This window comes from Python bivittatus, unplaced genomic scaffold (assembly GCF_059951505.1).
Source record: "Python bivittatus isolate LINGU-HERP-01145 unplaced genomic scaffold, Pbiv_v1 ctg000330_np1212, whole genome shotgun sequence".
NCBI lineage: Eukaryota > Metazoa > Chordata > Lepidosauria > Squamata > Pythonidae > Python > Python bivittatus.
Genome location: NW_028277058.1, coordinates 38,912,135 through 38,933,685, shown reverse-complemented (window position 1 = coordinate 38,933,685; position 21,551 = coordinate 38,912,135). Strand labels below are relative to the sequence as shown.

Genomic DNA, 21,551 nt, shown 5'->3' with positions numbered 1-21,551 from the left:
TTGCTGTTGCTCAGCAGTGGAAGCAGTTGATGGAGATAGGAGCGACTGCATCATCTCTTGCTCTCCCTCTATGATCAGTGTATATGAACGCCATATCTTCACATGATTCTGTTCGTAGTCAACTTCTGAATAGACCACTGGCCTATTATTTACATAGATCTCATCAGCCAGATAGTATTTCCCCTTTCCGATTCTCCTATGAAGTGCATGCCCTGATCCCATTTTCAAACACAATAGTCATGCACAGGTTTCTGTGGGCATCTCCTAGTCTGCAGGCCTATAAAATTAAGGGTCCCCATGATTCACAAAGATACTCTATAAATCATACAGTTGAATAACTTATAGAGAAGGGTTGTGACAGATGACACGGAAGCTTGGTTCAGCTGCACAGCTCCCTCCCCCCACCCTATTACTACCACGATCTGCCTTGTGGAAATAATCACAATAATTAGTTTTAAAACAGCATTTGCAGTTTTTATTTACTACTATTTATATTGCTTGTTACCTGCTTTGGGAGGACCATTGTTCTGAAAAGTAGGAGACCAATAAACAAATAAATAAGCAAACAAAGAAAACTAAACAGTTCAAGGGCGACCTGAGGATTCAGGATGTGGCCCATAAAGCTGAAACTAGATGGAAAACTCATTTCAGTTGTAATTTGGCCTCATGGGCTTTTTTTTTAAGGGCAAGATATTTTCAACACAGGCATGTGTGTCATGCAACCTTATACTCTGTTTCAAAAGGTTGCTTTCAGTTGTACTTCCTCAAATGACCAAGGGAGGAGAAAACCAAGAAAAAGCATATTTCCGGAAAGTCAGAATTAAGCTGCCAGGCAGAGGTTGCTGAAGCCTGGCAGGGAATCCACAGTGCATTAGCCGAGGCAGAGAGGTGAGCTGGAACACAACCCTCCCCCTGCCCACCTCCCCACCACTCAAGTTGCTGCTGAGCTGTTTGACGTGCAGAGCGCTATTAATCCATTGCTCTTTTGGGGTCTTGCAAGGCAAGGGCCTGGAGGAATGTCTCATCTGAGGCAGCTTCGAGATGAGAGGTGAGTCATTTAGGTTCTTTCTCCCGACAGCTTTTCAATGTGCCTTTGCCTCAGGCTCAGTACTTTTTCAAAGTTGGTGTAAGTTGTCCAGATTTGCGGATGCAGCTCCAGTTGCGGTAAGAGAAGAACGTCTGTGTTTGGAGTGTTCTCTTTGTTCTGATTATACAGTACGGTTTCTTCTCTTTTTCTTTCTCAAATGCAGATATGCCAGGCTAGCCTAAGGTATTTTCCTGCTTGAGCTAGAGTAGCAAATGGAAATAGAAATTCTCCTCTCGAATAACTTTGGCACTTGTAGCAGGAAATCCCACAGCCCTGCTCCCTGGTATTAAAGGGATAAAAATAACACAATAATAACTTATCATTGCTACTTCTGGCAATTTTCTGACTTCCTTTAATGATACAGCTGGTCATGCAGAAATACACACACACACACACACACACACAACCACAGCCACACCCATCCCAAGAAAATTATCCACAGGAAGTTGTAGGCAGTCATCCCAACTTAATGTCTACCAGGTGTGCTAGGCTTCATTTCCCATAATTCCCAACCAGAATGGCCAGAAATCCAATATAACTGAAGGGCACCAATTCTGCAATGTCACTATAAGCTTCCAGATGCAGAAGAAATCAGGATTCTTACACAGTTAAGAATCTAAAAGATCTTACAAACCTGATTCATTTATATTATTCTTCAAACAAATAAGCCAGCTATTAGTACATAATTTTATTAAACAGAGTTTAAGAGGCAACATGCCACAATGTTATATAATCTGTTCTATCACACAGTGATGTATAGATCTGCTCAATGTTGGTTTCAAACTCCCTTCTTTCCAAAGACTAGTAAAAATCCACTTGATTTTTTACTGTGCTTCTCTCTTTCATGTCTTCTTACCTAAACTTCAGGATTTGTGAGTTATCTTGAATTAAAAATAAGCATTTAAAAATGTATGACCATCAGCATAGGAATGGCTGTCACCTGCACCTCTTCATGTACCTTTTAGTGACTTTGACCAGCTTCCAGATGATGTACCTGTTTCTGCGAATATTGCAGACATTGAAGAGAAGAGAGGTTTCTCCAGTTATTATGTAAGAGAAATATTTTTCTTGTGCACCCTGCTCTATGCTATCCCAGGGATGGGGAGAGTGGAGCTAGAGGAAATCTACTATTTCATAAAAAGGGGCTCTTTAAAGGTGAAATGATTAATTTCACAGGATTGGATTTGACTTTGTAATGACAATGTTTATCATATGGTGGGTATTAGAAATTTTGAGAGATGTACAAAACTCTCTTAAATCTGTAATTGGAGGTAATATCAAACCAGTATTGCTTAAACAAGTTCATAAGTTTCTCCCTCCCCATTGAGATGAGGAGATTGGAAATGTTTTCCTTCATTTTCAGCATTTTCACCTGGACAGTCTGTGCTCACTGTTTGTTAAGTATGATTTAGGGAAAATGGCCCATTTTAAACTATGGTTAAGCTTGTTCACTTAAATCAGTCTTCCCTAAAATGCTGTGCTCTAGATATGTTGGCCTTCACTTCCATGACTTTCAGCCAACATGTCCAGAGAACACATCTGAAGGGTGCTAAATTGGGGAGGATTATTCTCAGCCATAGTTAACATTAATCATAGTTGATTAAAAATGGAAGCAAAATCACTGGGTGGGTTCATACATCATGCTCAACAAAGTTGATCCTTACTACCACCACAACCCACTGGAAATACAAGAGAAAACGTCACCTGATAATCCTGTTTTGCTTCCTCTGCCCCAGTTTGCAAATTGTATACTGGGGAGCAGGGGATGTTCTCCAGCCACAATGCAAATGACTGACCACATGTGCAGGTAAATACTTTTGTCCCAAAGCAGAGGCATATGTGGTGTAATGGCTAAGGTATTGGGCTACACCTGGGGAGAGCCAGGTTCAGGTCCATCCTCAGTCATGAAAACTCACTGATATCTTTGGGCCAGTTATTCTCGGCTCAGCATAACCTCCTGGGATTGCTGTTGTGGAGGTAAAATAAAGGGAAATTCTCATGAAAATTGGTATTTTGAATGACAGGCGGGATATAAATCTAAGGAACAAATTAATAGAAAAATTGAATTTCTGGAGTATTTGGCTGCCTGCAACAAGCTTCCAGCAAGTTCCAAGCAATTCTGTTAGAGTGACAGAAAGGTCTTCAGGAGCAGACACAGGTTTTCACCACATACATTTGCTTTGTTATGAGAGAGCATGATGAACCCGACTATTGTGATTTGTAAACCATAGTTTATGGGTTAAGGCAGTCTTTTCCAATCTGGACACTCATCAGATATGATAGGAACACAAGACTCAGAATTCCTAGCCAGCATATTTCTGCTATGTGGGATTGGCAATTGAGGAGTTGTAGTCTTCAAATATCTGGAATGCACTGATAATCTCTAGCCCAAAAATATCTGGAAGGGACTGATCACCAAACTATGGTTAATAGTCTTAGTATGATATGTGATCCACTATCAATCTTGTTTTGACTGTATTAACAAAAGATAGGAGAAGATAACTATGTGCAACCAAGGTTTATTCATGCAATATATTGAACTATGGTTGAGCATTATTCTGAACCAAGCATTAATTTTCTTACTGTATCATTAGTATTGAATGAAAGCCAAGTTTGGCCCTGTGGAGGAAATTATATAGAAAAGATATTTACATATTTCTATTTTCCTGAATTCCTTTGCTTGTATTAAGGACTTAGGAAGCTTATACTAAATCAGGCTCCCAGTCTGAGACCAGTTCTTCAGCACTTTAGGTAGAAATTTCTTTGAGCAATGCTGTGTTGTCTAAAATTCTTTGAACTGGAGATGTCAAGAATTTTGAATTCTTATTTTCTAGGTATTTGTGATTGAGGTGAAAACAAAAGGCAACAACAGATATATGATATTTCGTCGTTACAGCCAGTTCTATAACTTGCATACCAAGCTGGAAGAAAGATATGGTGCAGAAAATAAAAATAGCAGCTTTACCTGCATGCTTCCTACCCTTCCAGGTAAACCACAAACACCTTTCTGGTCCTACATCTAGATTTCCTTCCTTGGTAATCTGGCAATGAATTGTTCTAAGTGGTTGCATAATAAAAGATTTATAATTGCAGAAGATATTAGGATTACAACAATACAGTGATTCAAATGATGGAGTCCTCTGCCTTTACCGCATGTTTTGAACTCCCAGATATCCCTTGCCATCAGGGATGCTCCCTAATTTGAATATCACTTTTTCAAATCATCGTCATCATCATTATCTTGTAACTATTTGCAATCCTTTTGGGAGTAATTTTTATTGTATTTTTATTTATGTGTTGCTTTTCTGTTCTTTTTTACTTTGTGAGCTGCCTAGAGTCAGTTGGAGTCAGGTGGCATCAAAAATTGAATGAATAAACGAATAAACATAAAAACCTATGATAACCTGGAGATTCTTATGCTTCCCATGTGTTATTGAATGGCTTTTTTGATCAATGTGTCTTATTCTTCTTGGGGGCCATTGTGATGCAGCCTAAGCTGATGCTGGCCCTAATTATGGAGATGGCTAGATGTTCTGAATGAGTGCTTCCAATCCAACTGTCCAAAAGTGTAAGGAATGCTTCACTCCAAGCTAGTCTCTCTCTAATATATGTGCCTCTCCTTAGGGAAGCTTGTAGGTTACAATGCCTGAACAGGGTATGTGATTTTTCCATCTGGGTAATGTGAACTTTACCCCATCTATTTTCCCCACGTCAATTCTAAATGAAAAGCTGTGTTAAAAAAAATCAGATTCAACCTTACAATTTTATTTGCAGCAGCCAAATATGTACATTTCCACAGGAGGTCCTTCTCTAAGTAGCACTGCGTCAGCCCCCACCCCCCACCAGCCCTAAATTATCTCAGTCTGGATTATATAAACCTCATATGTTTTCAGAAACACAGTTTCCAAGCTGACTTAACCTGTTAAGTCTGCTGTACATGGGTGCACTCCAGGTCCCATCAATTAAATGTCATTTTATGGGTCTCAGGAAGTGTGCCTTCTGTGTTGCAGCCCATGCCCTCTGGAAAAGAACCCCCCCCCCCCCAAGGTATGGAGGACTTCCTCTCTCCTTGGTTTCGTAAGTCTCTTAAGATCTGGCTCCCAGGCCTGGGGTTAGGGTGGCTGTGGAGCCCCTGCTGAGATTTTGCATGTTAGGGAGTATGTTTTGGTCCAGGTAGTATTTAATGTGTTTTTAATCTATGTATTGGACTTATTGTACGCTGCCCAGAGTCTTCTTGGAGTTGGGTGGCTTTAACAAATATCTGTGTCTGTCTCTATCCACACACACACACACACTATCCAGGACATGAATATTTTGTAATAGACCTTTTATCAATGTTAGCTCAAAGACTCTGTTGCCCGATGCAGAACCCAACTATTCACCTCTCCTGTATACCTTACAGTTTATAATGTCTCATTTCACCATTTATAATTCAACTTCTGCCTTTGTCTATCCTGCTATTAAGAAAAATTCATTCTCTCTGCTGCATGACAGAGCCTGTATCTCACGTCATCAGTTCCTGTTCTTTAAAACAGTACCTCCCTTGTTTTATAAAGCACACAGAAATAAGGCATTCTTATGCCTAATAAAGCCCCCAATTCTTTCAGTTCTTTCCGTCAGAGATAAGGATCCTCTGCTGCTCTTGAAACTTAGTTTCTTTTGTTTGTAGAGAATTGGATTTCCTTCACTATGTGTTCTATTTGAAAATATTTTGGTCTTTGCCATCCTATTAAAGCAGTTGTCGATAATATAAATTTAAAACAGGCATTTCATGATTCCAGCACCATAGAAATCATTAGTTCCTTTCACAGAGTTATTGACCTCAGGACTCTCAGAAAGAAGATGCCCAGCATTCTCAGTGAATTGCAGTTTGCATGAGAGAGAACGTGAGAGTTTCATTGGTACTAAAACAATGAGAATTTAAAATGCAATTTGCTATTAGCCCCAACATTCCCCAAAGAAAAAAAGCTCTTCACAGTCAAACTTGCTGATTTTTTTTCTACACATCCCTTCCATGGCAACCCATCCTTAGTTCTCTTCATTGATATTGATGTTTTTCAGGGAAAGTTTATGTTGGTGCAAAGAAGGAGATTGCAGAGAGCCGAGTCCCTATACTCAACATGTACATGAAGGTAAATATTAATTTTAAGGACGGTTTGTTGCTTTGATCATGTAGCTGCTTAATGCAAAACACCGTTAGGGAAAAATCAATTGTTGCACCATGGTGAGCTGAGGAACTGTTCACACATACAATTTAAATTCATCTGCGGTTAGATTTGTCTACAATATGAATGCAAAATACTGTACATTCAGGTAGAAAGATTTGGATTTGATTTTTCATCCATTTTTTCTTACTCATGTCATCTCAAAAGTATAGCTAGACTACTGAACTCTTTCTGTTTTCAATTGTCACAGCTTTCTTCAGAGAATTGTGGGCCTTATTTGGCACGAATACTTAAACGTTTGGTCAGAGATTACTGTCTACCTTTACAGAATTGTATCTGTTATTACTGTAGTTTGTAAGTCAGGGTAGTGGAGTTTACTGTATGACTAACATTTGTTATTAATTTGCCATGTTGAGCCTAAATACTAACATGTGAGAGAAGCTTTTGGATCAGAAACTTTAGGATAGCATGTGAGATATTGCCACTTCTCCTGTAGAAATTGCCTTCTTCCAAATTAATAGACTCAATTTTATATTTTCTTCATTCATTTTGCATCTCTCCACCCTTGAGTCTTTATGGGCTTTTGCACCATGTTCCTCTTGTATATAATTTCAGGTCATTTGTTGCTGTGTGGTCTTGATGACTTTAGTCTACTTGCAACCTATAACATGGCAGGAGAAGGGAAAACTTATAGGAAACGTTTTTTTCTTTCTGCCCTCCATTTCTCTTTGTGGTTGTTCGTTCCTCTGAGCCATTGAACAATTTCTTGTGGGTTTCTTGACCAGTTAGAACCACTTGCCTTTGAAGACTGAATTCTACAACTGCTAAAAGCAGAAATTACTGGAAAAAAATGGTTGCAGATCTGCACACTGAATCAGGAACAGTGGCCCAATTTTTTATGTAGGAATTGTCATCATAAGGACTGAGGCTGTCAGAGCATCCCTTAGCGTTCGAAATGATGTGTAGCACCCCCAATACATTGAAAGTAGTCATTTGAAAAAAATGTTGAAATGTCTTGGTATTGTGGAGGATTTGGCATTTATAAATGTTCATTCAAGTTTTGGATGCCTGGGACATTATACAAGATTACACAATTGCCCGGAAAAGGTTACCCACATCTAGCATCCTATGCAGCCTCTCATTGTCCAAACTTAACCTAATAATGAGAGAATTCCCAATATTAGAGATACTTCTAAGGTTCCCCCTCTCCATTACATCTGGTGATCCTGAGGCAGGGCATTATTACCAAACCTGTTAATCCCACCCACAATGCCAATACAACTATTAGCCACTCCAACCTCTCCAGCAGCCCAACTGGACATCTGGGGGTAGTTGTCAAAAAAGTCAATATGGTGGCATGCAATCAAAGCCTCATCCTTTTTTAAAGGGGCAGGGCTTCAACTGCACAATCGTGGCTGTCATCTTGACTCTCTCGACCCTCTCAGCAGGTGCTCCTAACTTCTTACAGCACTGATAAGAAGGAGCCCTCATTAATGGTGAGCACGTGTCAGGGCTTAAGGAGTAGGGATACTGGCACTTCCCTCTTACATGGAGTGTAGCTGGACCATGAGGGGGGTGTTTGAAACCCCCCAGAAAGATTTCCTCTACTTATAAAATGTCAAGGCAGAAATGTCCATTTCACAACCTGCTCTTTTGTTCATTGACACAGAAGCTGCTTAGCTTGCCAGCCTGGGTATTGCTGGATGAAGATGTCCGCTTATTTTTCTATCAGTCGGACTTTGATAGTGAGCAGAGACCTCAGGGACTGAGGAGGCTTCGCCCTCGCACTCGCCGTGTGTGAGTATGCAACAAACGTACCAGACAGACCTTGCTAACTTGACAAACATTCAGCTGGTTGCAATGCTAATTCTTCACTGATCCCCAGTGGAGCTGGTGAAATATTCTCTCTCTTCTTTATGGTAGCAAGAGCATGAGTCCCCAGGAACCTGGCTTTGACAGATTGGCAGCTCCACGAGTGGAGGTGAGTGCCTCGCTCACTGGGTAGTCTAATGGCATAAAGGTATTTCTCTGAATCTGCCGCTATCCAGCCAGAGGATCCTCTTTCAATAATATAGTTGGAGTTTGTGGGCCAGTAGGAGGAACACACACTTCATCGTTTCTAATCTTAGAAAGTATGTAGAGGGAGGGAGGGAGGGAGGGAGGGAGGGAGGGAGGAAGGACGGAATTTAATATTACTGTATTAAATGGCACTGAATTAACATTACAAAAATGTTTGCATCAAAATCCACATATAAATAGATATTTAAACACATTACTGAACATATTTCATCATAAAATATGGATTTTAAAACATAATTTATCTCAAAATTGCAGTTGTCCTGAGTTTCCTGAAGAAAAGATGAAATATAAATGTGGTTGATCAGCCTTCCCCAACTTACACTTCTGAGATAACATTGGGATTGCAACTCTCAGAGTTCTCAAACAACAGTTGCAATTCCACCACATCTGAAAAGTGCCAAATTGATAAGAGCAGCGATAGAGAAGTAGAGCAGTGATAGATAAGTACAGTAGAGGCACATTTTCTCTTTCTCTTTCTCTTTCTCTTTCTCTTTCTCTTTCTCTTTCTCTTTCTCTTTCTCTTTCTCTTTCTCTTTCTCTTTCTCTTTCTCTTTCTCTTTCTCTCCCTCCCTCTTTCTTTCTTTCTTTCTTTCTTTCTTTCTTTCTTTCTTTCTTTCTTTCTTTCTTTCTTTTCTTCCATCCATCCATCCATCCATCCATCCATCCATCCATCCATCCATCCATCCATCCATCCATCCCATGGAAACATGCATAACAGTTGATTTTATATTTCTGTCTTTCTTATGGCAACTGAAATGTATTGTATTGGATGTTACAATCTCATTCTTAAATTTAATTTTGCTACGACTGGATTGTGGAATTACTGGACATTTTCTTTCAGAGCCGTGAAATCTGTCAGCTACTGTTATCACAGTATGGTATAATTCTGCTGTAGGGAAATATTCCCTGAGTATTTTGTAATTGGGTTCTTTCCCATAGGCATTGTTTGATTTTACTGCCTCCTCTAAACTGGAATTGAGCTTCAAGAAAGGAGACTTGATCTATTTACTCAGCAGGATCAATAAAGATTGGTTTGAGGTAAATAATGTGTGTATGTATGTGTGTGTGTGTGTGTATAATTTTTATTAAAAGTTTTAACAGCAGTAATAAGAACTAATACAAACTAAAATAGAACAGAAAAAATGAAAAAGAAAAATAACAGAAAAAACTGACAGTGCAATAAGAAGAAAAGAGAAGGAAAGAGAAAAAAAGAGAAAGATATAAAAAGGTTATAAAGGTATAAAGAAGTGGCTTCCGATATTCTTCACAGCATTTATAAGTACCATTATATTTTAACTTCTGTTTCTGAAGTTACATCATGACTCTCTTTATCATCTATCCTGTCTAATGCTCAAAACCATAAAGCACAAGTTCATTTGTGAAGATACTGTCCTTTCTCTAATCAAAGAAGGTTTGAGGTACATAATATTAAGGGCTTGTATGGCTATAAGTTACTGATCTGGACTTATATCTCCCAGGGTGGCCAGGGTGGGATGCAGGTATGATGAAAATTAAGGACTTGGTACAACTCAAGCGCAGGCGGGGGTTCTTTAATCCCTCTCAGCATTGCATGGTGAATGGAAGATAAGATGATGGTGGATTCTCTTCCAGGGATTCCACTCTGAGGGAGTAAGAGTAGAGAGGTTTCTGTGGAGGGCAATGAAGAAGGCATATGCTGACACCATTTCTCCACTGCAACCTTTCCCTCCCAAAAGCACTCTGAGATGTGGCTGGTGGACTAACCTCACACATAGCTGCATTGTCATGCTAAGAGCTAGGATTTTTGCAGGGGGCCTTATATATGTAGGGCATGCACCTTGTTCTTGAATACCGATTTGCTATCTTTGGGTTCTTCTTTTGCTGCACTTTTCTTTGGTGGCCTACTGACTCCGAGAAATGGCTTTTCGGCTGCCTTTGTAAGGTTATCCTGAGCCATGTCCCTAGGCAATGACACTCTCCTCTTTGGGTCTCATGCAGTCAAAAAGAGGGAGCCATCCTGTTAAAAACTGTCCTGTTTTATTCCAGGGAACTCGCCAAGATGCCACTGGCATTTTTCCATGTGACTTTGTATCGGTCATTAAAGATCTCCCAGAGGAAGAGGACCCCATCAACTGGCTGCGCTGCTATTACCACGATGACAATGTTAGCTCTATCAGGTAATGCAGCAAAGCAACTTTCTGGGCATCGCTCTTTTCCTAGTTGTCAGTGCTTTGAGGTTCAGCACCAGTCCCACTTGGAGAATTTTTGTGCCTGTTCACCCGCTAAGAGCAGGAGGTTATGGAGTAATATTTTTGTTTTACGATTATTTATGTAGCACTGTTGGCCAGCATTGCATAGTACCGAGTGCAAGATGTCAGATCCCTGCCTTACAGTGGTTGTATTGTGAACCAAGTTCAAATCTTCCCTCTGCTAAAATCGATGATTTCCTTAAGGCAATCTCTTAACTTTTCCATTTGCTGTACCTGGATTGATGATACTATTCTGTCTTGCAGGATAGTTCTTAGGTAATGTATATGATATAATTTGAAACATTTGAAATGACTAATGATAGTTAATTAATATTATCGTTGAAACCGGTCTATTTATGTTAGATTGGGTATATTTCATGGCCCTTGAAAGATATTTGGTGTATAGAGATAAATTTTAATCCTCCCTGTTGGTAAAGGACAAACTGCATGCTACAAGCAAATGTATATGCCTAAAAATCAAGGAAGGATCATTTTTGAAAGAAGGGAACACACATACACACATCATATATTTTCCACCTTAGCATTTTTGCATTCCAAATAGCCTTAACCAGTGGCTTCCTTTTTGCAGGATTTGAATGAATTTCAGATCCAAAATGGGAAAACTCCTTTGAAGGCAGTAAAAATATGGAAAAAAGGTTAACTTCTTATGCCCTCCCTGGTCCTGATTCCACATCTCCATTCTTAATCCTTCTTAATCCTCTTCCTTTTTTTAAATAGTAATTTTATTAAAAATTACAATGATAAAAACTAGTACAAACTAACAAAAGAATAAAAAGAAAAAATAGAAAGTGCAAAAAAGAAAAAATAGGAAGAAAAATAGAAAAGAAAGAAAAAATAAGAATATGGTAAAGAAAAAGAAAAGAAATATATAAAGAAATTACTTCCCCCTTCATCACAAGTATAAACAATTTTGATAAATTACCACCTTCTCTTAAGACAGAAGAAATTATCTCCTCTTCTTCCTATATCCCATCTCTTATCTATAAACAAGTCCCTAAAGCCTCGTCGTTCAGTCCTGATCATTAAGGGTTACTAGAGAAAACAACATATCTATTTTAACCTCGATCAAATAATCCAACTTTATATTCCTTCTTTTTTACTTTCAACAATCTTGATCTTTAGTCCCTTCAAATAATGTCCTAGAACTTGATTTCTTTTCATTTTTTTCTTTGTCTCTTCTCATTCTTCAGAGCTTTAACAAGCCTTTTTTGTAAATCCAGTATAAGAAAGTTATCCATTTTAATTATTAAGAAATCAGATGGTTTCATTTGTATGCCCAGTGTAGCATCTTTTTCCATAACATTCATGTAGCCTGTCATTTTTAAATCCACTTTCAGATCACTCTCAATCTTGTCTGGTAAAACTTGTTCCTCTTCCATAACATCTTTTAAACACAGACTATCTATAGGGGCAGCCACTCTTAAAATTAACTTTTGAGTCCATTGTTCAAAAATATCCTTCAATATATTCAGTGTTAAAATACTTTGCTCCATTCTCTATTAATAGTCACATCTAAGTGTTCTTCTTCTTTAATTGTAATCTTTAGTTCCTTCTGGTTCCCTCTACTGTCCAACCTTCAAAGTTTCATCCTATCATTTAAAAAAAAAAAATCAAAACAAAAGTATTTTCCCATGGGAAGGATTCTTATAATTAATTTCAAAATCTTATTTCAAATCCATCTAGACCCTCAGCCCATTAGTAACTTTCCAAAATCAAAGTTCTAATCACCCTTTTTCTGTTTATTCATAAATAACTTTTTAAGTCCTTAAACTTGTATTTAAAACTTTTTTCACTAAAGATTGAAGGAAACTCACCTGGAGCTATAAAGTTTGTCGATCCAAAAGTTCCTAATAGCTGAAAAGCAGTTAAAAAGCAATTTCTGAAAGTGATTAGAAAAAGAAGTATGCGAACCCAGTGTCCTTTCAAAGGTGCTGGCTGTGGTTTGAGCAAAAAGATGTCTATTCCTTGTTTTCCAGAGCTCTAAACTCACAGGAGACCACTATCTTGCAGTGTTCTAACAAGGAGCAACTATATGAAATACTTGTGGGTATTCTCAAGTCCTCTTCTTGACCAGACAGAAATTATGAAGAGCCAGTCTACTTGCTGGCTCTTCATTCCACTGCGGTCATTTTGGCAGTGCCATCTTCAGTTTGCCATTTATTCCCCAGAAGTTCCCCATTCTTAATCCTCCTTCTTGAAGATACATTGCTTTTTTTTTTTTAACTGATTTGTAGGTTTGGGGTCTACTTTATACATTAGTTGAAAAGTATTGTGGTGATAGGGTTTTAGAGCAAAGTGTAGGGTCAGTGGACAAATGTGTGACCTAACTCCTAGAATTCTCCTAGAATTCTCATAATAGGACATGTTGGCTGGGAAATTCTGGGAGTCAACAGCCACACTTCTGGAAGGCACCCTGGCTGGAGAAAGCTAGCCCCCTATTCATCTCTATTTTAACTCCTTGATGCACAGCCAAAAACTTCCTGTTTTAAATGAATACTGGTGAAATCATTTCACAACTACACTTCCATAAACACTGAATTACTTAGAACTGAAACTGAAAATGTGGTTGGTATTAAACACCGTGGGACTAGAGATATGATTCTGTGCTGATTGTTACTTCTGTCTGAATGGTCCCCAAATGCAGCTATTTCAACATGTTATGCTTATGCTGTTCTTAGTGGACAAAAGTGCTACGTGTATATATTTAAGTTTTCACTTTTTTGTACTCTAATTTTTTTCCCCCCTCTTTAGGGACATATCAGTGGAAGAGGACTTGAGCAGCATCCCATTGTTCCAAGAGTTAATGGAATTAATCAGGTAAAAGTATAAGCGGGTGAACCAGCTAACTGGATATCCCCAAATATTTGCATTCTTATGTTTGGTTAAGATTCCAGATGCTCTCTGCAATGATGGCAGAAGAGGTTTGGTGTTGTTTCTTCTTAAATTATTTCCATAATCCCTAATACAGAATAATTGAGAGTTCTGCATTTTTCCTTCTTCTAAAACATTGAGTGTTGACATGCCATTATCCTTTAAAACTTTTAATAGAGTGTACTGTCTTTAATTTGCCATTCAGTAAGGTTTCTAGTGTAAGGTAGTCTCACATGGCTATTACTGTAGCATCTATAGTTCTCACATTTACCTTATACCAATGTCCTTATTTGTATTCCATCTGAAATTTCAAATTTAGTATCTCATTAAAAGATAAATTAATAAGCCTCCTCCTCCTCCTCCTCCTCCTCTCTCCCTTCTCTTTCTCAGAATGATTGAGACGGCTCAAAATAGATGTATTTATTGCTGTCTGATCATCTCTTTCTGTACTTACTAACTGAGCTTCATGCAAGAGGCCTGCCTACAACTTTCTGTCTTTAGATTTTCTGTTAAGAATATGAGTTCACCAATTTTTCTGGCCCTTGTAGAAGGCTCTTCTTCAATTTCTTGTCTTCAAAATCTAAAAGGTTAAGATTATGCATTAAATGTTAAGATTATACTAGCCAGTGGAGTATAGTGGAAAAAGTGCTAGGTAGCTTTGGACTAAAAGAACCTGGGTTGGAAACTCTTTTTAGCAATTCCTCATCTCTCATCTTAATCTATTAATTAGAACTATTGTCAGAAGCAAAGTGAGAGGCAGGAGGGCCATTTGGCCACAGCATCAAGAGTAATCTTGCTAATTTTTAAAACATTGAAAAATATTTGGATTAAGTCTCACTATTTTTGTCTTATGTTGTTTTAATGTGTTGTCATTTTAATTTTTATATTTTATTATAGCTAAGGTCCTTAAAAGGGACTTGCAGAAGGCCAACTATATAGTTAAAACTGAAGGGGGAAAGATGTACACCACCCTGAGATTATTGAGGGACAGTAAGAAATTAAAGATAAATAAATAACAAATAACTACTGTCAACTCAGTAATCAAATGATGCATATATGTGCTGCATACCAATCGCACGGTGAATGTTGTCCATAGACAGCAAAACGTAAAAATGTAAAAAGAATAAAAAGGCTGTGGATTGAAGAAGTACAAATTCACAGATGCATCCTCAGAGCCAAATCAAACATGGCTTTTGTTGTTCATAAAGGAAAGGATGCATATGGTATCCAGCACATATATGCATCATTTGATTACTGAGTTGACAGTAGTTATTTGTTATTTATTTATCTTTAATTTCTTACTGTCCCTCAATAATCTCAGGGTGGTGTATATTTTCCCCCCTTCAGTTTTAACTATATAGTTGGCCTTCTGCAAGCCCCTTTTAAGGACCTTAGCTATAATAAAATATAAAACTGTCTAGCCAGGTCATCTGTAGGAACGTGATTAACTTTAAACAGATAGCACTGGTGATGTTACCCGTATGTTATGGTACAATTTTCCTACTTCAGGAAAATTGGAGCTTTAATGAAAAACTTGTTTCAGCAATGATGCAGTTCCATCTGTGTGTCTGTGTAGGAGCCAGAGGTTCTATACCTTGCCTTATTGTAAGTTAAGCTTCGATCTGGGCAACTATTTGCATATATATAGTTATCTGGGCATTTCATTGACAGCCATGAATCCTACATGCACTCAGCTGTTTTGTCCCTGAAGCCATGAAGAGGATGGGTCTAAAAATTAGCCAAGAACTCAGGTGCTTGCATGAGCACTTCTGTCTTGCTATATATAGACAAAGTTTGAGAATGTGGAAGTTCCTTTCTTATGTTCTCACTCTGCATCCTCTGATGAGACACCAGACTTCAGGTTTGGGCAAGGCCTTTGGCTTCCTCCTCAGCTTGTTCTCCTCCAGTGCCATTTGGGTTTAGAACTGTTTCCTGTGAGGTTGCCCTGTATAGATTTCAAAGTAATGTTTGGGGCCTCAACCTGACAATAAAACTGTTTTGCCTCCCACTGCCTACTAAACTACATATCACTCCAGACCCTCTAATCCAGTGTTGTCCAAATTTGGCCACTTTAAGATGAGTGGACTTCAACTCCCAGAATTCCCAGCCAGCCATGTGTTATTGTCCACTCATCTTAAAGTGGCCAAGTTTGGACAACACTGCTCTAATCTATCCTGTCCAGCATAAAGTTCCCATGTATAGTGCCAGATGTGACCAATCCTCATCACAGCCACATAAATCCTAAAATCCTTTGATGGGTAGCCAAGCCTAGATGCAACCTGATCCAAAGGTTCTAGGAGCCTCCAATATTGAGATGTGACCACAAGGGATCAACAGTGCTTTGTACCAGCTAAGCTACAAGCTCTTCTTACCATGTTGTTCTTTATATTTCTTACAATTATCCACCCTTTTACCACCTCGTTTTTTCTGCAGCCAACATCTGCTTTGAACTGACAGGATCTTCCTTTGCTTTTCTTCCACAGTTTGAGTTAATTTCTTTAGCTTATGCTTGCTATAAGCAGCAACTTATTTTGGAGTGCAGGAAAACACTGGATATGGATAACTAATGAGATTCCGGATTCCAGATCCATATTCTTATGAAATGAGAATAGAAACATTCACAGACCAGAGCTTGTCCTTACCTAGTTGTGTTGGCTATAGGAAGGGCTATAAAATATTCCTGCTTGGACTGATTCCTTGACTGAGCAGCAGACTTTTATGCTGTTTTTAGCTGGTTTTTTAAGCTGTTTCTTCTCAGCAATGGTTCCTGGATCTAATGTTAGGGTTGTTCCTCACAGCCACATTAAAGCAGAAAAGTATGTTGGCAATTGGTAATCCCTGTTCTGCCTCAGGCAGTGATGCCATTCTTATAGTCTTAATGCTGAACAAGTACTGGCAATATTGGTAAACCACACTGCGTTCATTTGTTCTCCCACCAAATGTCATCAGCTGAGGAGAGATATCTGCCAATTGCTTTCCTAACTGTGGAAAGAGATGCATTTTGTCAAACATTGCTCTGGTTTTGTGCAAATTGTTTGTGTTGTTGTGTTCAGCTGAGAGCCAGGTTCCTTTTGGATGTGGGTTTAGTGTTATTCCAGAATCGTGCCATTCTAAAATAATGCTAATCTGGAATAGTGCTACTTTGGAATAATGCTATCTGGGAACAGCGCTAACCTGTATTTTGTTTTTTAAACTGTCCCACCCTGGTAAGGACATCTCTGTCTCTCCCTCTTTCCGCAGTTCTGGATCAGAACTTTTTGGGAACCTGGAGTAGTCACCATTTTCTCCTCCATCTTTGCTCACTCAATGTGCTTCAGGTGGCTGGAGAGGCTGAAACCACAGATGAGTGCAGGAAGGGAGCATAAGAGAATCTGCAGTGAGATCTCAGCCAGAGACATCCCCCGCTCAGATTTGTTTCCAATTTCCAGAGTGTGATTAGATTTCCCCCCTGTCTAGTCAATTTCACGGCAGGCTCTTTCACAGCTTGCTGGATGAAATTGGGGGAGGGAGAGGAGTGACCAGATCAGTTCTTTTTTCCTGCCCTTCCCCTCATCTCCCCCCCCCCACATTGTACACAAACAGATCCAAGGACTAGGGCTTTATCAAACAAATATTTGCCCTGGCTTTTTTTAAACAAAAAGGACCCCATATTTATTTATTTAAAACATTTATATGGTCACCCAACTGAAGCAAAGTGACTCTGGGCAGCTTATAGGAAATTCACCAGAACCTAACAAAAGAGGTACAAAACCACAATATGTAAACTGACTAACAACAATAAAATAATAAAATCCAAAGAGACATGACACCATCATTCCAACTGGGGCTCTAACGCAACACAATGTAAATGCCTGGAGAAAGATCTGGGTCTTGACAGTCTTTCTAAAAGACAGCAGGGTCAGGTGGAATGGCATTCCATAAGGTAGGGGCTGCCACTGAGAAGGTGCACCTCCTGGGTCCCACCAGATGGTAGTGTTTCAGTGAAGGGACCCGAAGTGTGCCTTATCTGAGCATGTGGGCAGGCAGATAGCCTAGGGAGAAGGCAGTCTCATAATTAAGCTGATCCTATGCCATGTTGAGCTTTAAGGATGATAACTTTGAATTGCACCCAGAAGACAATTGCAAGCCAGTGCAGCTTGTGGAATAGTGGTATCATATAGGCATAATCAGTGGTATCATATAGGCATAAGCATCCATAACCTCTAGCACCACTGCATTCTGGACCAATTGTAGCTTCTGGATAGTCTTCAAGAGCAGCCTCACATAGAGTGCATTGCGATAATACAATTGGGAGGTGAGACATAGATCCAGGAAGGGGTACAATTGGCACAGAAGCTGAAGTTGTGCATAGGTTCCTCAAGCCACAGCTGCCACGTGCTCCTCAGACAGGGCTTTGAATCCAGGAGAACTCCCAAACTGTGCATTAAGGCTGAGCAGAGCAAAGCTATCCTGTTCAGAATCAAGGATGAAACTCTCCAATTCTGGGACCCAAGGGGCCCAAAGCTTACAGCCACTCAGTCTTGGTAGGGTTGACTTAAAAGCCTATTCTTCCTCATTCAGGCCTCTACAACCTCCAGCCTCCTGACAGCTTCTCCAGGATGGCTGGAGAAAAAATGTACAAATGAGTATCATTAGCATATTGATGATACTGCACCCCATGCTGATGGATGACTTCTACTTCATGGAGATGTTAAAAAGAAGGGAGGACAAGGTAGAACACTAAGATATCCTGTAAAGTAGAGGTCTCCAGCTATATCCATTTCCCCCACCAACACCGACTGGAACTAGCCTTAGAGGAAGGAAAAGAACCAAGGAACAGTGTCCCCCACTCCCAATGCCCTAAACCAGAAGGATATCATGACTAATAGTACTAAAAGGAGCTCATGTGTCTAGGAAGGCCAGGATGGATGCACTACCATCATCCCAAGCCCTTCAAAGGTCATCCACCAGTGTGACCAAAGCCATCTCAGGACTATGAGCTGGCCTGAAAACTGGCTGAAAGGGGTCTAGATAATCCACTTCCTCCAGGATCCTCTGAAGCTGTAGGGTGCCACCTTCTCAATAACGTTCCCCAAAAAGAGCCCCTAATCCCTTCATTGTATCAGAAAATAATTCATTTCTCCCCCACTAGAATCTAAGTTCTCCTCCTTTCTGTTCACATTGTTTATTCATTTCCAAGTGGTCCAGACACCCAGAAATGTTTGGATTTCCCAGTGTGCAAGGACACTGACAGGTGAAATTGGACGTGAGCTCACATTTTCTCTTAAACCTCATTCTACATCAGTCTATCAGCTTCCTTGCTGGGGCAACCATATACTCTTGGCATTGTTGGAATTGGCTTCTTGCTCCTTTACAATAGAAAGCTAACACAGCAGGTTGAAGGTAGCCTCTATCCCACCATGCAGGTTTTTCTCATGCAAGGAGACATGGATATGGGTGTATTTCTCAGCAAGCCATTCCCTGACTTGCCTTTTGAGATTGTGAAGTTCTGTGACAGATCCAAATCAAATCAGCAGCTGAATATTCCATGTGCATCTCAGTTTTTGAATGGCATATCTGATCATGTCATTTTCCTGCCTCTCTGGCGTGGCATTTTAACATTAACCAAGAAAGCATCCCCAGACAAGATCAGGGTTTCTTGAATGATATTGCAGTGGCTAACCTGATCATTGTTTACCTGTTGCTGATAACTAGCTGAGTCTATCTTTGGCATCGACAGCAAGAAACAGGTGAGAGACTGTGTATATGCCAGTGTGGGACACACTTCCAGACAGGAAAGTGGAAATGTGTTTTGGCACATTCTTCCTGGTGTGATTCTGGTCTTACAATGAATATCTTCTTTTTTTCTCAGGCGTGGATTTGAGCGGAATGATATTGCTCTGAATTACCGTGATGCTGAAGGTGATCTGATCCGTCTGCTCTCTGACGAGGATGTTGCACTTATGGTGATGCAGGGCAGAAGCTGGCCTTTTCAGAAAAACATCTTTCCATGGAAATTGCATGTTACTAGGGAAGATGATTACAGTGTTTACCACCCCACAGAATCTGCCGTCTCAACACAAACAACCACCCAACCACATTCATAAGGGAACTTGATGTTTTGATAGGAAGCAGTAATAATTAATTGAAAAGATCAGTGTGGAATTAACCCGCTAAGAAAGAACTTTTATATACAACCTCTTAGAGTTCTTTTTTTCTTCTTCTTAAAATCATGGCTAGGATTCCTTGTGATCCTATAAACATTATCACCCGATTTGATTGTATCCACTCACCCAGTTTTTAGGGGATTGTTTGCATACTAAATGCTTGATTTGGAAAAACTGCATATTTTTGTTTAATACTGAGCTATTATGGAACTATCCTATATTGTTATTAAAAAATACAGAAATAAAATATTTCAAGACATTCCTGGTCCTGATAATTTTGTCTTTTGTCACTCCTGTTTTAACTTCATAATGTTTCATTGTAATTGATATTGGTTTTGTTGTTATTAATATTATTATTAATATTCAGATCCATAATACATTTCCTTTTATAAGTGCATCTTTGAAATGCAAACTATCTAGAAGGCTGTATCATATTTTCCTGAGTTATCTCCATTTTAAAGAGATGGAACCCCAAAATATGTGACCTAAGAATTGCTGTTTAGACTTGGAGAAAGAGATTATGGGTGAATCATTTTCCTTTCGGTTCCTTTTCTATCACCTCTGCATCTGCTCAGCCCAGACATGCATTAGTCTAAATTAAGTTTTTTTTTTTAGCAATATGTGTGTGCATATTTACCTATGCATTTCTATGCATTTCCCTCCACAAACTATGCATTTTAGCATACTTTTATATCGGTTAGGAACAACTGTATTTATAGCAGAAGCAGGAGACTGAATTTCATGACATCAACTCATGAATTTGAGGAGAATCTATAGCAAACATCTGCACCAATCTGCACTTTTTGTGGAAGAAACTTTTTTAAAATGGATGCCTTACAGAAAATATATGCAAAATCATGGATATCGAAGTATACACAAAAATGCATTTTTTTCTGTGCAAATATTTATGCAGTTTTTCTGCCCAATTTGCAGATAGCATGGCCAGATAGAACTCATGGTTGGTAAGCTGAAAAATTAGGGAAAAACAGAATTGGCAAAATCACCCATCTTTTCTACTATAAATATATTTCTGAAGTGAGCATAAGGAAGGCATTTTTAATTCTGGATGTTAAACATTCTGAGCTACTGTTTTGCTTCTGGCTCCAGTTGATGGACCTTGCAGTACTTCTAGAATTGCAAGCCTGAACTAGAAGGAATGGTTTGAATCGCTAGTGCATAGCCAAACAGGGAGGGGGCTATAACTCATCATCCCTGCTCCTTGATCTTATTGGAAGCCCCGAATCTCTGAGGTTTCCCCGCCTTGAACTAGAGGAGAGGGAGGTAGAAACTAATTGGAAATACTGCAATGCTGCATAAAAACCACTCTTCCAAATTCCTCAAAAGTTTATTCTGGGTAAAAGAAGCTTCTGTTTTTCTACTTCTTTCTCAAGCTGATTTAGAATTTCTTTCCATTTGTGGGGCAGTGGTTAGTTTTTGTGGTGGTGTTGTGCATGTCTTCTCCATCATTACGCCGTCTTCCTTGGCTGCAGCGTTTCCTGCTCTCAAAAAACTCAGCGGTAAGAATATCCTCAGGATCTTTAGTGACTCAAGCCAAGAAAGCTTCAGACTGCTGGGGAAGTGATTATATAGGGACAGACAGGACAGTTACACCCATCTATTGGACACCTTGTAAGTAAGTTAAATGGACATGAGGATTTCAACTTTCATTTTCTGCTCTCTTTGGATAAGATTAATCATGCTAAGATGGTAGGAGGCAGCATACAAGGAAAAGGGAAGTCATAATCAGCATGTAATAGTAGATGGTATAAAATCTCCCCACGTGGATGCAAAGGCTCCCAACCTCTTCGTTTCTTCAAGGAATGGGGAAACTCTATGAATGCTGTAGTCTCTAAAAGAATTTCATTTTGTCATTTTCAAGTCTGGAATTCTCTACTCCCTATCAGAAGTCACATGCAAGGTTTAAAACTACCTGTTCCATATTTTTTAAAAAATA

At 39.2% G+C, this 21,551-nt stretch overlaps 1 protein-coding gene across 1 annotated transcript; it reads left to right on the top strand.

Moving 5' to 3' along the window:
* The first annotated feature begins 821 nt into the window (after positions 1-821).
* NCF4 (neutrophil cytosolic factor 4) lies at positions 822-19,850 on the top strand. Its single transcript, XM_007421021.4, has 10 exons — positions 822-1,048; positions 2,053-2,137; positions 3,922-4,075; positions 6,149-6,219; positions 7,922-8,049; positions 8,176-8,233; positions 9,271-9,369; positions 10,357-10,487; positions 13,332-13,397; positions 19,303-19,850. Exons 1-10 carry the CDS (start codon positions 1,017-1,019, stop codon positions 19,535-19,537), a joined length of 1,059 nt encoding a protein of 352 aa, XP_007421083.1. The 5' UTR covers positions 822-1,016; the 3' UTR covers positions 19,538-19,850.
* The last annotated feature ends 1,701 nt before the right edge of the window (positions 19,851-21,551 follow it).